The sequence below is a fragment of the Cupressus sempervirens genome, chromosome 3, assembly GCF_028749045.1.
Source record: "Cupressus sempervirens isolate cs-2001-9-10 chromosome 3, ASM2874904v1, whole genome shotgun sequence".
NCBI classification, from domain to species: Eukaryota; Viridiplantae; Streptophyta; class Pinopsida; order Cupressales; family Cupressaceae; genus Cupressus; species Cupressus sempervirens.
Window position 1 is genome coordinate 472,558,759 of NC_143120.1, and position 18,599 is coordinate 472,577,357.

The window sequence follows — 18,599 nt, forward strand, 5'->3', positions numbered from 1 at the left end:
TACTTCTTTTCAATGTGTTCAAAATGAGGAAAATGTGAGAATCAATCGATCTACACTTCAAATCACTTCAACGATAGTCATTCCATGTGCACGATTTCTCACCATTAGAAAATTTGAGCTATTCACTTTCAAATAAAGAAACACTTTCATCATAATTAACTTACATATCAAAGTTGTATGCAATCCATGGATACACAAAATTAACTATAACAATTACTAGAATACCACCTTCAACTCAATAGTATCACCACCTTCAACTTAAAAGTCACTTGATTTAATGCTAGAACATCAATATGGTGTGACATTCCTAAATTTTTTGTTGTATTAAATGGCAAAATTCCCAATGACGACCACCTTGCCCCACGGTCCCTTGTACCAAATCGAAAGTATAATCTACTCCACCTTAAAAACAAGGGCGTACGCAATGGAGTGAACGCCGCCTTTGGTCGTGGGGGAAAAACATAATAATAATAATTATTAATGTGACTTCATACTAAACTTGTGACTCGGGAAAAGGATGAGTCCACAAAAATTCTCATCTAAAGCGCTTTTGCCATTCACCAAATCTCACTGCCCGTAATTTGTATGCAATTCGATTTCGTCAAGATACAAACTAAGACCCCAACAATATAGAGAATTTGTTTTGATCGCGTGACGTGTGGGTGGGCAGTGGACAACATCTGTAGGGAAAGATGAGTAAAAATGCATGTAGGGGTCCCAGCAACATCTTCATTCATTTTGCTTGTATCGTGATTGTAATAAGATCTGAGGAGGTTGCCAAGGGCAAATGATACTAGGGAGCGTTGATTGTTATGTGGATCGCAGCCACGGCTCAATGGCGGTTTAGATTACATCAAAATTTAGATTGACTACTTTACATTGAAAATTAAGATGCATCAACCAAAGGAGGAAGAAATGGAGATTTTGGGACCTCGCACCCATCCTAACCAGGTCATGGAAGGTAATGAAGTATTTGGGGTTTTATCTCGTTTGTACTACTGCTCCCTTCGTTCCTAATTGTGTTCAGCTATTAAGTGGTAGGGTTGGCTTTATGTCAGCAACTCTGAATAGATGAGAATTTCTCTTGTAGGTTTTGGTGCTTGTTCAAATTTATATATTTTTGGATGTCAGTAAATAATCAGTTGCCTGGTGCAGGGATAATTGGGCTTACTTGGTTGGTCATTAGAACTCCTTAATTTTTTAATGATGTTAGTGACTATGCTCTCAGCATGGATAGTTGTACTTTTTTGGACTTCTTTGGTTTAATCATTAGTGTTCCTTGTGTCTTTGTACTGTTGTACCAATGTCATCCCCAAGATTTATTTTTGAACTATTCAATTCTACTAATAAATCAAAGATCTAGTCTTGGTGAGCACCGATAAACTATAGAATCATTCTTTGTGAACCATTCAACTTCCCCAATAGAGTAAACCATGTTTGGGAAAATGTTGAATTTATATTGTAATATTGCATGGCTGTGTGAAAGCAGCGGAATTGCATTAGGCCAAGAGATGTAGTGCTGATTGAGTATATGGTTTTTGACAGCAAGAGCAGTCGGGCAAGCGGAGAGAGTGAGCAAGACAGAGGAGAATCAGGAGGAAGAGACAATTATTGAGGATCCGCCATCATCAAAGTTCACATGGACTATTCAACACTTGTCCAGAGTGAACATGAAAAAATATTACTCAGACATTTTTACAGTTGGAGGATATAAATGGTATTATTTAATATTTTTTTAATCTTGTGACTGCATTTGGGGCGTTGAAGGTGGGGTTGTCAAACAAAGTAAGTTAATGCTAATTTAAATTGAATTGCGCAGGCGGATTCTGATGTTCCCAAAAGGAAATAATGTAGACCGGTTGTCCATGTACTTGGATGTGGCGGATGCTTCCACTTTACCTTACGGTTGGACTAGATATGCTCATTTCAGCTTGGCTGTTGTCAATCAGATTAATCCAAAGCATACTGTTAAAAAAGGTACAGACTTGTTTCCGTTTTTTCATATACGATTTTCTAACTTTGGTAATGATAGAGCCTATCTTGCAGTTAATGTTTCCTTGCAAATATCGACATTGTAAATTCCACCTCGCACATTTGATATAATGCGTTGGAGATTCTGAGTTCATATCTGCAGTGAACAACCAAAAACTGCATATCAGTCAGACTGCGTGTGTCCTCAGAAATGTATAGCTTTCCTCCTCACACACACATAGTTTAGCATATGTAAAGTTTATTAACTGCAAACAACTCAGACTAAGTAAAATGTATAGGCGTGTTCAGCTCAAGGGCAGTTTGCAGCCTCTTACCTCTAGCTCAGTCAGACTATTTTTAACTCACTAATGCATAGTGTATACTGTATAGCTAATAACATTGATTTGTGGTGACATTTCTATTCTCCTTTTGTATTGCTCTGTTTATTAGACTGTCGTAATACTGCAGGAATATATCACTTGGCATCACAGTTACTGTGATCTAATCCAAGCACATCCAGGCTTGCTTGGATCCCATCCCTGCTGATAACTGTTTTGCTTAGTGTTAGGTCATGCTTGGTAATGGCAAGTTGCCCTTTCTGCTAATAACATTCACAAAGCAGACTAGACAAGTGAGCTTTTGCTACAATTTCTTTCACATATATCACTTCTTTGACTTGTATTTTCATCCTCTTCTCTTCATTTTATCTTCATATTAGTGTGTTTTTTTGGTTCCATTATCTCCATGAAAAAGAAAAATATTGTTATGGTAGTTTATGTAGTCAGTAACTCCTAAGCAGGTACCAGAACTCTGTTCTACTTAGTTACTACACGACGGCATGATCAATGCCAACAAGAAAATTAGTATTGACTTTTAACTCATTAGATGTCAAGCATGTTGCAACCACTCACATGACACAAGTAAGTTCCTGAGATCTACCACTATAACTCTCCTAATTGTCCTGATTGACCAACCTGCTTCAAGTCAAACACTAAGATAAGTATTCCTCATTTGATGGAAGAATTGATTGTGATTGGTTGGATGCTTCTATTTATGGCAATCTCATGTTGAACTTTTGGAGGACACAAACAAAAATAAGATTGACTTATTGAAAGGTACATTGATGGTTCAGTTGATTCTGTGTCAGGTCAGAAGTGCTCTGTCCTGATCAAGCTTTCACCTCAAATTTATTTGAGGCGTGTTTTTTCATCTCCAAGAGGGTATAGAACTCTTCATTGTCAATTCTCAGAGCATGCTTACTGACAAGATCTAGTAGTGGAAGTCAAGCAGTGGAAGAAGAACAATCACTAAGTTGCAAGTCAAAAGAATCGATTTTTACCCAACTAGTCCTCAAAACTTGCCAACTTACCCAATAATGGGAATGGGCAGAATGAACATCTTATTGGAGTGTCTCCAGTATGGGTCATGGCAATAAGGATAACAAATCAGAAGAATATTATGTCTTGAAATTTAAGATGGCCAAACTGTTCCAGTTGTGAAGTAGTCCCAACTTGAAGAATTACAGGTTCAGTCATCCAATGCCATCATTTTTAAACCTCAGCCAATTCTTATAGGCAATGGCATTTTTGCCAACAACTGAGAAACTGTGTTTTTTTCTAATTGCCAACATAAGGGCAATTCATTGGAAATGCTTCTTCATAGTGACAGTCAAAAGTACTTGATAAAGGTTGGTGAACGATCTATTTTTGCCGAGCACAATGCATCCACACCTATACCAGTTGGAGTGGTTGAAGATGGAGGGACAATCACACTTGTTCTATTAATTTGCCATTGAGCCATTCCTGGACATTGTTAATCCATTGGATTGCTGCAGTTTTGTAACATACTGAACTATAACAAAAGAAAATTCTGACAATTTCATGTAAATTAAGACTTTTACCTATCTATTATTTTAAAAGAAAAGAAATTGTTTCTCTTTCACCAACATGAAAGTTTTTTGACAATTGAATTTACAATCATCAAGTGAACAGAAATAAAATAAAAAATTATTTAAAAGAATTCCCTTGACATGAAGATGAATATAACCAACAGTTTACAACTGGTTGAAATGAAATGGAATATTCATATAACTGCATAAAATAATAAACTACTTTCATTTAAGTATAACATGAACTTGAGAGAGAAGACGGTAACCAGCTTTGATCCATTTTGGAACTTTTGAATCTTTAATGTCTTCTTGAGATAGGGAGAGGATCATTAAGGGATTTACCTCCCATTCGTTGACCATTAGTCTCCAGCACAACTTCCTTTTGGAGTGGCCCAACCCTACACGAGATGCAAAAAATGTGTTAGGTCTAATTGCCATCCAAGTCTCTGGTGTTTAGAATCTACTTCAATCTGTGTCAGTCACACCTTCTAGGATCCACCCTATATAGGTATAGCTTTCCTGACTAGACATCTATTCCTGGTTCATGTGATTGAAAGTTGCATGCTTCTTGCATTGTGTCACCTTGGCCAAGGTTTATTAATAAACAAGCACTATTTTGTGCTGTCAGATTCACCACTCTTGGTTATTTTGAGTCTAGTTGACTCTCTTGGTCTCTACAACCCATCTCATATTAGTTGACTCTCTTGGCCTCTACGATACAGCTCAGACTAACTGTCATTTTACTGACAATAACAATCTACCGACCTTAAGAGATGGTGACCCTTACTAGCTACTGCTAACACAATTATGATTCCCAACGGCCAAGTGACCATCGAAGGGAAGTCTTTTCCCTACACACTTCTGCTATTACAATTCATGTTTAAATATGATTGTTATGATTCGTTCATTCAGTATCCTTTCGTGAGAATGTGAATGGTTGCCTTTCTTGCCCTAGCATGAGTATGAAAGGGTCATTTTCTTGATTTTATAAACTTTCTGACCAGGGCTTGATCCAATTATTCAAGTAAGAAGTTGCACTTTTTTTATTGATGACATGTTTGTTAAATTTTGAGCCTAGAAATCAATAGTGATAAACAACAATAAGGAGCCAAAACTGAACCAATAAACACTAGAAATATCTTGGGAAAACCCTTTGAGAATGAAGGGAAAAACCCAGCAACACAACAAAAATATTTCTTTATTGATCATAAAAGTTCAAATGTACAATGCCTATCGCATTAAGCGATATAAATAACTCAAGGAGAGACTCTTCACATTCCAACTGAAGGTCTCTCCAAACTCCCAAAATGAGATTCTCTATTGCAAATACAATAACACCTCTTTGAGTTTCCATGCCTCAATGCATGTCATGCATGTCGAATGACACATGTAATTACATTTAATATTAAAATTTAAACATAAGTGTCCTTTTCAGTTGAATGTAACAATAACGGTAATAATGTTCATATTTCCAGAGATGAAGATCTCTATCGCAGCTACCATATTCAACACTCCCTCTTAGCCAGAGAGATCTTTAGCTGAACAATCACACAAGACTGCAACCAAAATGTTAATGATAAAATCTCATCAATATATCCTATAAAATTCATGAAAACCTGTAACAATCAATCATATTCACACAATCACTCAACATGAAACCTTGTAACAATTACTCATATTCATGTAATCACTCAACATGATAAGATTTGCAAGACTTGCAGCTAAGCCTTTATTCACGTACTTTCTCAACTTGAACTGTCATGGAATCTCTTAACATGACATCCAACTCCCATCACAAAATCTCTCAACGTGATGACATCACAAAATCTCTCAACATGATGTTCACTATCGCATAGTGAAAGAGTTATCATAGCGGATCTTACAATCTCATTTATTTACACAAGAATAGAAATATGCATAACGAAATAAGACTTAGTTCCATTCAAGTCAAATTTTACAAATACCATAAGCATTACAAGCATGTATGACAATGAAGTCCCTCTTAACTCTCACAAGAAGATAGCTTATGAAGCCTCCTTTTGAAGCTGAGCCTCTCCCTTTGAATTCAAAGCAACCTCATCTCATTGCTTCATCTTGTAACAAAGAGAGATCAACCCAATATATCAAGATGCAAATACCAATTTATGATAAAAAATAAATAAATAAAGTACTTATCTATATGATGGTGCCAAACCATAATTTATTAAACAACCTTTGCAGTCATATCTCCTACCATCATTGACATCTCAAGAACCAAAATGTTTCCCCCATCCCTTTTTTTAATTAGCTTGCTCCCTTAGAGATGCCTCGATGCACGCAATATCATTGTAGATAGAAAAGATGTATTATGAGAAGTAGTTCTTTTGGAACGTGATAAGTACTTTCCAAAATAACTGATGCCACTATCTTTGAACTCCAACCTTGAAGACCAGCCCACTTGATTTGATCCTGATTTATTTATCTCCAAATCACAATTTTATTCACCAAGAAGAAGAGGGCAAGGGCAATTTCCAAGGCATTGAAGTCGACAAACAAGACTAACATAGCATGCAAGTATGATAAGACACAGAACACGAATCATCAAAAACTGATGTCACAATAAGAGCTGGATATACCACCGAAATGATTTATGTTTCAAGACTAGGAGATGAAGAAGCTTACTCAACGCATTTGCCATTATAGAGGATATAAGACGAAGCCAAAAAAGAAAAGAAAAAAAAAGCAATACCAAACACGGCTACGGATTACGGAATATGAATGTGCAACATATAGAGCTTTCAAAAACAAAGTGGTGTGTACACAACAAAATTTCTCAGTAACTCATATCCACGAGCCATCCTAAATTACACCATGCACAAAGATAAGAAATAGTTATAAAAAAAAATAGCGAACGTAAGTGAATTAAGAGCGATGCAATCTCTTAATTGTTGTCTTCGCACAAAATGAAAAAGACCAACCACGATATGCAGCTAATGCCTATCATTATAGATGAAGGCAGTGAAACCGTTACCCTATAAGTAAAACGATAAGATATTATAAAAGAAAATCGACAAAATAATAATATGAAATGCTTTCACAATTTGAAACGGCACACAATGACATGTAGAATTAAATAATGATATCTACTTCCGGTTATCGCACAATCAAAATCTTTTAAAAAATAAATCATAGTAAGCGAAATTGAGACCTCTAGATTTAGAAAAGACAAGAATGACTCTCACATGATTGATCGACATGTATGATTAGATAATAAGCAAGAAAATCAATTCTACTGAAAATATATAATCGTTTCTACCAAAAATGTAGAATGATGGTCGATCGATCCATTGCGGACATGGTGAAGAGAGCTGATAGATTTTAAAAAATGGCAAAAGGAGGCTTGAAAATGAAGTACAGAAGGATGCTAAAGCTGAAGCATGAGATGCGCAACAACTACAATCCCATAGGCGAACTGATATTGCAACAGTATGCCTGAAAGATCATTTGTGGAAAAATCAATCTGTCAATCTGCAAGAAAATGCATATATGTGCATGTATCATAGCTTTCCAAATACTTTTCAGCATTAAATCCAAACCAAACCAAACTGAAACATTATTGAAATCCAAATCAACGATATCAAAGAACTCTACCAAAAATATGAATTTGGAAGAAATTTGAATAAGAGAACAACAAGAAGTAAATTTTTATAACAGATCTAATGATCATTGAAAATAAGAAAAGAAGAAAAGACATCCTACATTGCTGTAATCAACTAGGCTCTGATAACATGTTAAATTTTGAGCCCAGAAATCAATGGTGATAAACAACAATAAGGAGCCAAAACTGAACCAATAAACACCAGAAATATTCTGGGAAAACCCTTTGAGAATGAAGGGAAAAACCCAGCAACACAACAAAAATATTTCTTTATTGATCATAAAAGTTCAAGTGTACAATGCCTATCGCTTAATGCGATATAAATAACTTAAGGAGAGACTCTTCACATTCCAACCGAAGGTCTCTCCATATTCCTAAAATGTGACTCATTATTACAAATACAATAACAACTCTTTGAGTTTCCATGCCTCAATGCGTGTCAAATGACACATGTCGTTACATTTAATATTACAATTTAAACAGAAGTGTCCATTTCAGCTGAACGTAACAATAACAGTAATAATGTTCATATTTCCAGAGATAAAGATCTCTATCGCAGCTACCATATTCAACAATGTCATAGTTGTATATTGATATGGTATGACCAACTGAAGAGTTATGCACAGTTTATGAATTGAGCCGTTTAAGATTATCATTGTCTATAGATTTCATTCCAGTCTCTTCAGATGCAGATTTACTGAATAGAATAACATTCGTATGCAGATGTTAATGAATGATAGAGACTATGATGAGTATCATAAACATCATTATGCAAACTGACTAATTGGTAATGCTGCAATGCATTATATAATAGAGGTAGCACTCTTCTGTGCAAGTATTGATTGATATAGAAGATAATAGTTGAAGATGTTACGATTACCACACAGATATTAAAGAATGCCATAGATGGGCTTCACATTCTCTAATGTGGATTCATTAACTAATGCAATTGATAATGATCCCCATTCTCTTCATTCTCATAATTGAGACATAGAATATTAATGGTAATGTGGATTTATAAGCTGACACGCAAGAAAATGATTCAGATTCTCTTTATTCTCATAATAGGAACATAGTTTATTACTGCTAACACAGATACACAAACTGATATGGAAGACAATGATTCGGATTATCTTCTTTATTTTCATAATCGAGACATGGTTTTCAAATGCTAATGCAGTTTCATAACTGATATGCAAGACAGTGATTTTGATTATCTTCTTTCTCATATCCAATGCATGTAATACTACTGCTAATTCAAATTCATAAATTGATAAGGATCATTTACTCGATGCAAGCAAAAATATCATTAATAAATATTTATTAAAGGAGTCAACTTGTCTATATATCAGACAATGAAAAGATGTGACGCAGTTGAAAAAGGATTGAATCCCTTATCAATTCTCACCTGTTGATGTGCAGAGCTGTCACATCAATAACTCAACTCTTTTGCAGACTAGAAGGATGTCATGATATGCAATAGTCTCAGAAATAATTGTTTTGTTCCAGTAGAATAGATAGCCCCCAAGGTGATGGAGAACATCCAAAATGATAATGGAAATCTTTAAGAATGCAGTACGCACGTGAGAGAGAGAGGGCAAGTAGTCTTTGCAATCTTTCATATCCCTCATGTAGGAAGGATAACTCTTGTTGCCTTGATGGCAAGGAGTTACTCCTTGCCTCTTCAGGGAGGATATTCCGTCTAAACCAATTCATTAGATAATAGATAAAAATCGTGACTTATAATTACTAATGAGATATGACCTTTATGCTCATATTAATTTAAATCTAACATATCTTTATATATGTTTATGCTCATTAAAGCTAGGTGCATAATTTCATATTCCGATGTGCGCAAAATTATGTATGTATATATAGATGAATATATATGTTTACTTCTACTATTTCTTGAATATATACCCCCCTCCACACACACACATACTACAAGGTTGTTCTATTTAAAATCGATAGAATAAATATATATACTCAAGTGATTGATTATTTTCTTCATTAATGAGAGGACACATATCTTATCATTGAAAATTATAATGTTTAATTTGAAGTCTAAAGATGAACAAGGAAAGGACCTCTTATCCCTATCTTGACAACTGGCAACTAATGACCAAACCTGACCTGACAACCAGGTGACTAGATGACTAAGCTTACTTTTCTATAGGTTCCGATTTGTATGGCAATTTTGACCTTTCCCACGTGTCTGCATCCTCTATTCCTAATGATACTCTCCTCTCCTTTTTCGACAGTGACCATTGTCCTGCATCCCACTTACACAAGAGATGGTTAGCCATAACTTTCTTACCTTTCTGACAATATGTTAAACAGTTGTTGTTAGCATAAATCGTCAATGTTCATAAACATTTATGAACATTCATTAGTATACATCATTACTCATCAACATGCTTCATTATTTATGCAAATGCATCAGTTCTTACCAATATGCATAACAAACATATTTCATATTAACATCACTTTTCCAATTAAGCCGTAAAACAGTTTTTTGAAAAGTCCATACAGAAGGGTCGTAACAAATTTGATACTTGGAGCATCATATTAGTAGGATCGGTATAGTTTCTCGTAATTGCCAACTCAAGAACAAGTTGATTGTTTGGTTCTGTATAATGTCAAATTCAACCATTAGAATGGATAAAAGATCGTTGTTGGATTATGATTTCATCTCTACATGACATGGCCTTGAGCCACTATTTCCATATTTTTAAAAGGTTCAGGTTTTTGGATGTGATTCATTGAGCCAACCTTTTAAATACAGTTATTAAAGTGATGTCAAGTCAAATTGCATTATAAAATTTCAAATGACTACTGTCTAATAATTTATCAAAATAGCTAAATGAGGACTAGTTACAACTACTCCTAATTCATTATGAATCAAATGCTGATAAAGATTCAATTGTACGAAATGCGTTTAGATCATATCAAATAGCTGAAGGAGGACTAGTTTCTATTACTCCAAATTCATAATGATGGAGATGCTGAGAAAGATTGAATTGTAACTCATTCAACTCAGTTCCGAGTAGACAGGGTTACAAAGGAAGTTATCAACCTTTACTATGAAATAGTCATACATTCATTTTGATGTCCTACAGCTTTCTATGCCGAGATAAGAAGTACCGCTTTCAAGCATTAACAGGGGCCTCACAACAACTTGAAATTTTTGTCACCAATATCATTTTGTGGAACATAGTTGCCAGGAATTATCCAAGTGAGAGCTAATGATAGGACAAGACAATATTTATATGAGATGAACAGAGATACCTCTGTCAGAATTAGGGTATCATCAAGTCAGCAGCACTAGGACTTAGTGACCATGTTAAGTAAACATCCCTTCTGCATCCCCAAAAAATTAAATGAAAAAATGGAGAGTACCTATCCATTGGGATTTAACATAACAGATTAGGAATCTGAATCAACAACCATTGTTATCAAATTATCACCATCACAAATGTGCCATCTGGTATGCTTTAGGTAAGAGTTTAGTCAAAATTATGTTCAAGACAAACTTGAATGCAGTGTCAACAAGTCTCATCTTCACCAACTCAAAGTTATATTAAAGCTCTAAAATGGTTTTAGTCTTGTATATAATGATTACTTTCCTTTTTCTGGATGCCCAACGTCATATCCCAAATCAGCCGACTGTAAATAAAAAGATGCCAAGGTGCAGAAAATGTTTCCTACAATAATCTAAGAAAGGAGATGAATAGAAAATATGATCAAAATTAATTTACAGGAATTAAACGACACAACTAAATCATCCACCATAACATAATGGTATGTCTTGGGAAGACTCTTTTGGGGAAAATACCTAACCTCAGATCTCAGAACCAATGCATTAATCAACAACATATCAGTTGAAATAAAATTTAGGCAAGTAACTTTTGCAAGAGACAACATCAACTCTTAGAAATGGAGTAATACTTGCAAGATGACAACACCTCTAATGTATTCCATCTCAAGCACCCAATAGATACATAACCAATAAACTGCCACATATCTCCAGATTTCTCATTAAAATAAATGATTTTAATTAAACTTTGAGAATTATAAACCATGCATGTCGAATTTCATACACAAAGATCGACCATATCTTCATAGAAAGTTGTATATTAATTTCATCATAGTCTTGGCAACAATTTATGATCATCTCCTCCTGCTACTTATATTCTACTATCTTTTGACAAACTCCTTACCAATGAGAAGACCAAGCCTTTTATAGACCTCTCAATTACAATGAAGGGCCCAGATTGATTCTAAATCAATGACCAAGATAATTTAGAGAAACCCCAATTAAGGTACAGCCACTGCTTACAAGCATTTAATGTCATCCAATTAGATGGTTATTGAAACCATATCCTTTTAAGGATGAACCTATGATAAAATTCAGTGTAGAAATACATTAAATACCTTCTACATTGACTTGTAAATGAGCCTGATCTGATGAACTTGGACTTGTCAACTTGGAATCCTTTGATTGATTGAAGATGAGTGGGTGCCACCTCATCATGTATGCGTTTTTTTTTTTTTTTGAAACTCCACTTCTTCATCATCTCAAACAAGTCTCAAAGAATTGTTTGCATCTCTAGCAATATCTCTTAATACTTGACATTATTCAGTCCTCAATTGATTGTGCTGGTGCATATTTCTAAATTGCGTCACTATCACAAATGCCTTCTTCCTCATTTGTTAGATGTAGTTCTTCTCTAAGAAGATTCCCTCATCTAGATATCTTGACCCTCTTTAATATTTTGGACATTATCATATACTATGATGCATTTTTCACTTGTAAAGCAATCATTCCTTGTTCTTGACCTTGATGTTGAATTCCCTCTAGAAATGTAGACCAATAATTGTTAAGTTTTACCTAGAAAAATAATGATAAACAACAATGAACAAGAATAAAATAGACACATAAAGACACAACAAATTATCCTGGGAAAACCCTTCAACTTGAAGGAAAAAACCCAGCCACACTAGAAAAATATGCCTTTTATTAATATAATTAAGGTTCAAGTACAATGCTTTATGTAGTATAATTAAGGTACAATGCTTTTATTTTTTAGAGAAATATGTCTTTTATTAGTATAATTAAGGTTCAAGTACAGTATGTTATCACACAAAGCAATCATATACATATATATTTTGAATTGAGAGACACAAGTCTCTTCAATTTCCAAAAGCAAGTCTCTTCATATTTTCAAACGTACGTCTCTTTGCATGTCGTATGTCTCTTCATATAATAAAATATCAAATATTTAAAGTGAGACACTTAGCATGTGTTGAATGCCACAATAAGATACAAATAAATATGATGAAAATATCATCATAAATATCTTCTCTAGCTGTTGACGCAATTAAGAGGTACTATCTTGATTTCAACATATAGCAATATTAAGATAAAGATCTCTATCGTAGCTATAATCTTTAACACTCCCTATTAGCAAGAGAGAGATCTTTAGTATGGAAGGCACACATAATTGTGATAAAAAAATGTTAACAACAAATTCTTTTCACAAATTTTCACAATAAAACATCATAACATTATTCACCATAGCTACTTCTAGAAGTTGAATCATAAAAGCATAAGATTAAAGTCATGCAGTCACACACATGACTTCCACCATGCCTACTTGCAAAGGGTGGAATGAGGGCTTTCACCTCAGACTTGCCCCAGAGAAGAATGCATTTCCACCTTGCCTACTCACAAAGGGTGATCCACTGTACCTTCTCACAGAGGGTGAAACAAGGATTTCACCTCGAATTTCTCTTACAAAGAAGAAGTCATTAGCAACATGTATAAGAATGACTGAGGGAGGAATGAGGGCTTTCGCCTCAGACTTGCCCCAAAGAAGAATGGATTTCCACCTTGCCTACTCACAAAGGGTGGATCCACTGTACCTACTCATAGAGGGTGAAACAAGGATTTCACCTCGAATTTCTCTTACAAAGAAGAAGTCATTAGCAACATGTATAAGAATGATTGAGATTTTCTCTCAACAGAGACTCCTCAACAAGAGTAGTATTCACTATTTTTGATTACCACAATAATAAAGCTGATTCCAAGTTGACCAAACGAGGAGCTTTAGCAGTCACACTGCCACATAAGCTTGAAAATAATTAGACATCTCCCTCTGCCACATAACCTCCCTTTGAAGCTGAATAGTCGCCCTTTGAAGATCATTTCTTGTATATGATCTTCCTCTTTTAATGAAAATATGCATCATCAATCTTAGTCCCATGACTGCAATCAACATCCCTATGTTCATGACTTGCCTATCATAGAGAGATGTATAGGGATCAATGCTAAAAAGCAAACACTTCTTCCAATACTATAATAAAAATTAGTGTTCAAGATATAATCAAAGAATACTTTTCTCTTTGTCGTCTGGATGCACAAGACATTAGCTCTACTGCTTCTAAAAACAATAGATCCATTGTTCTTAGAACCCAATCACCATCATGCAACTGATTGAAGGGAATGAGAACACTTCTAGTTGTATAGTGAAGAATAGTAGCAACATTCAATCTGTCAAAGAAAACTGCAACACACCATTGAAGTTCATCTTCAAACTTCTTCATTTCAGACTCTGATTGAAAAGGAATAGGTATACCGGCTTCCATGACCAAACCTAGAAATCATGAATACAAGCCAACATACACAAAATGTCAAGAAGCAATGGCCTACAATGTTCCTCTGCTTTCAAGCTCTAATAAGTTCACAATTCTGATTGCGCTCTTTTCAATTTCAACTGTTGGCCTTGGAAATGGTTCCAACTACAAAGAAGATAAGAGCACGTAATAAGAGAAGAAGATAAAACACCAAGTCTCGCAAGTGCTTCTGTAGTCATGTTTGGTAGAGAGAAGATAGAAGCGATGCAACCTCAAGTAGATAGGCGACGTCCACAAAAACTTCCCAATGGAAGTTGCAGCCAGAAGGTCCACAAGAACACTGCCTCATTATTCCTCTTTGCGAGAAATGTAGATTTGTTACGAAATTGACAACAATACTTACAATCCAAACCACAAAGGTAGACACAATGAGACCCACTCCTCCTAGTGCACGAAAGTAATTGCTCTTCTGGTGGATGATTATAACCTCATTTGCCACAATCAAAGGGACTGCCCAATGCTATTGCAAACGAAAACAATACAAAGTCAGAATCTCAGTTTGGACCATCAAAAGGAGTTTTGTGGTTGTACCTCTCACTACCCATCTCATGTATTGGAGAAAGGATTATGCATAACTGCAATCTGTTGAAAACTCTCGTTAGTAAATCTTGTAGATATATTGCCGTTCAGACAATAATAAAATATTTCGATAATATGCATAGAAATAGAAGTCGACACTTCACTTTTCCATATGATTTTCTTTTTTAAAAGAATGGTCATGCTGAAGGTGAAGAGATGTCTCCATACAAAATATTTGAGAGATTCTTCATATCACAACCAAAGGTCTCTTCAATTTCCAAAAAGAAGTCTCTTCATATTTCCAAATGCATGTCTCTTCATGATAATAAAATATCAAATATTTAGAGTGAGACACCTAGCACACATTGAATGCCACATAAGATACAAATGAACATGATGGGAATATCATCATAAATATCTTCTCTAGCTATTGACTCAATATAGAGAATATAGAGGTATTATCTCGATTTCAACATATAGCAATAGAAGAGATAAAGATCTTTATTGCAGCTATAATCTTCAACAATAACTCCCTTATATGGTTTGGTCTTGTATTTTTTTTTCCGAACTTCCTTTGAATCCTCTATGTTGTCTTGTTGAATGTTTGTGGAAGTCCTCCTTTTGAATCATCATCCAGTCTCCTCTGGAGTGTGTTGATATCCTTCTTGTGTTTGCTTCTTGAAAGGCCTGACCGTTGAGGGTTATAGCTGCGAGAAAGGTCTTTGATTCTTAGAAACATATGCTTAGTTTCTGTTGTCCCCCGCTTTGCTATGGAGTTGCAGAGTCATGTTGGTTCAGTCGTTGATCCTCTTCGAGTAGAGGCTTCTTCTTATCCCTGGTTCAACTATCCAAGTTTGAAGTATCTCATTTGTTCGTGCAGCAACATCTTCATACAGATTTTTTTACCATATTGGATGGCTTCATGCGCTTGCACCTATTCATTCTTATATTTTGACACTTGTTATTGCCATTCGTGCCTCTTCATTCTGATTCTCACTGTTCTAAGTTCATGCTTATAATTGTTTATTGTTGCCATTGGTTTAGTTGTTAGGTCACCGCCTTTGCTCCTTAGTAGCGCTTGTGTGGGATGTATCTTTGTTGGAAACTCTTTATTGTAGTCTAGTGTTGTCTTTTAGATTGGCATTCTTGAGCTGTCAGTTATTTTTGTTTTCATCGGATCTTTTGTTAATTGGTTGATGCTCTTTATGGCTGAAGGTACCTTGTTGACTACCGTGTAAAATTAATTGTTATCAGTTCTTGTGGTGTATTGGGTGTAGCGATTGCTCTTCAGAAAATTATCATTTGGTGTAGCAGAGTTGTGTCTTGTCTAGAGATATTTTCTGCATTAGATGTTTTGTTATGTTGGTATTTTTGATCAATTGATGATTGTGTATGCACTCTTATAAATGAATTACTTTATATTATGTCTATACGTTATATCAGAGTTTGGGGATCTTTGAGATAAAAGATAACTTTGGCTTATTGATTGATGGTTAAAGAGATTCAATCACAAGCAACATTTGTGTAATTGACATTGAATATGAGTAAAGGCATCATCAATTTTTGTGGGCTGGATTGTTTCCCAGGATAATACTTGTGTTCTTTGTTTTTATTAGTCTCGAGTTGCGGGATTTTGTCTATGTTCACAGCAATTTAAAATTGCTTATGAACAAATCAGCAAATGAGTCATCTTCTTCACAACAACGGACTTTAGAAGACATAGCAGTACCCGATGTAGATGAGCCTGACTTTTTTGATAAGGAATAATTTAGTGACACTGATATGATGCTGCACCATCTGAGCCAAATGCTCTTGATGACTTAGAGCTTTTTTGAAGCAATGAAGTATTGACTTTTGATTGTTCGCAAAAAAAACAAATCTTTGCAACTGTGATTTCACATGTCTCTTATGTTTTATATGTTATAAATGTGTCATCAAGCTTATAAAGTTATAAAATCTATTTAGCAATTTTAACTATTCTGATAATTAATGGGATATATTACATACATTTAAAAATAATTAAAATTATGTAAGGCGAATTTAATTAGATTTTTTTTTTCCTGAAGTTTTACTTTTCCCAAACTTCATTTGAATTTTATAGTTGCTGAACTCGAATCCAAATTCCAACCTCATGACCTGGTCAATATGCATCCAAGTGCACCAATGCGTGCATAAACATCCGATGTGGAGGGATCTAGACTGCATCTGGTAACATAGATTTTAAGAAAATGGAGCAATTGAAATTTTCTTCCAAGACAATTCCTGCTACAATAGGCGTTACCATGGGTGTTATCCCTTCTACCTTTAAACTGAATGTTCATCTACATTCCCCAAGCATTTGTGAACTTTCAAATCAATAAATCCCTAGTTACACACACCTTTACAATCAGCCTTCATGTACCAAGGCAGGCTAAAGCAAGTTCCATTAAACTCCAACATCTTGCAAACACACCTTTACAATCAACCTTCATGTACCAATGCAGGCTAAAGCAAGTTCCGTTAAATCCCAACTTCTTGCAAACACATGCACAGGGTAGATCAAGAAAACAAGCTCCAATGTAAACCTAACTTGCAAGGTAATGTACCTTGTGGAAACTCAAAAACTGCAGACAAGTCAAAATTTAGATCAATGCAAGCATCAGTCAATGCACTTGTTTCAGTGGTGTATATATATATATATAGATAAACAAAAAACTAAAGAAATATACAGAATTGTAAAACTAAGTCATTTGATAGTATTATACTAAAGCATTGATCAATGCGAAATGCCAAAGATAAATATTAAATGTAGATTGATATTCAATAAGGACACCATCTTGTACACATCCAATGGCTTGGAACAACAATACCAGTATGCATCCAAGTGCACCAATGCGTGCATCCGCATCTGATGTGGAGGGCTCTAGGCTGCATCTGGTAACATAGGATTTAAGCATTGGAGCAATTAAAATTTCCTTCCAAGACAAATCCTGCTACAATAGGCGTTACCATGGGTGTTATCCCTTTTACCTTTAATCTGCCTACTATGGATAGGGACAAAACCCAGCCCCATTACTTCCTCCTGCCACAGCCCTTAGAAAAAAATAGTAGGGGCATACGAACAAAGTGAGGACGAGGGTTAACCTTCTATATTATTCTGGGGGCCCCTACAATTCGATGGTTCTATGGCCCCAACTATTATTAACCCCAGTGACCCACCTTAAGCCGACCTAGCCCTAAGCCCTATGCTAGAAGACCGCATCCCCACCGACCACCCCCTCCTTCTCTGCAGGTTCAAACCCTGCCACAGCTGATATGCGGGAGAGGGAGATCCAGCAGGATAAGGAGTTATGTGGGAGAGGGGGAGGTGGAGTTAGGTTTATGACGTATAGATAAGATTGACTGCCCTGGCCTTTTGCCGAAAGATGTGAAAGCTTACCCATTGCCCCCCGTCTCCTCCCACCCTGCTGCCCCAACCTCTGCATGCACATAGGGCATGCATAATTTGAGGGGGGTAAGGGGTGCGGAACTATAACTATTTTAAAGGGGGGTGGTGCAGGGGCCCCCCAAGAAATATAGTTTAGTTGCTCAGATAATCGATCTCTGCATGCATAAAGCAGGATAAATTATGGTCATTTAGCTTGACTTGCTGATGCTGGAATAGAAAGAGATGAATTGGGGGAATGAAGAACCCATCTGTCTCCTGATGAGGCAACCGATCCCATTGATCTTGCTGATGAAGAAGTTACGAATTGGGAGACCTTGCTACGGGATTTGGATCCCCATATAGATAGAGGGCTCGGTCCGTTCCTAGTGGTGCTTCAATGGTATCTGCTTATCAATTTGGGTCACTTTGCCACTCTGGTTTTTAAGGATATAGAATGCGAATAGCAGGAATAAGCTATGAAT

General features: G+C 35.6%; 1 protein-coding gene across 3 annotated transcripts in view; it reads left to right on the forward strand.

Annotated features, from left to right (window-relative positions):
• The first annotated feature begins 492 nt into the window (after nt 1-492).
• Nucleotides 493-18,599, forward strand: part of LOC149567191 (ubiquitin C-terminal hydrolase 12-like) — a 166,516-nt gene continuing 148,409 nt past the window's right edge. For 2 of the 3 annotated variants that reach the window (XM_089820373.1, XM_089820372.1), the window contains exons 1-3: nt 493-961; nt 1,546-1,717; nt 1,820-1,977. In XM_089820373.1, coding sequence (XP_089676499.1) covers nt 892-961; nt 1,546-1,717; nt 1,820-1,977 — 400 coding nt within the window. In that variant the 5' untranslated portion in view covers nt 493-891. The remainder of the gene's footprint in view (nt 962-1,545; nt 1,718-1,819; nt 1,978-18,599) is intronic. The other variant, XM_089820371.1, reaches the window with a different exon arrangement.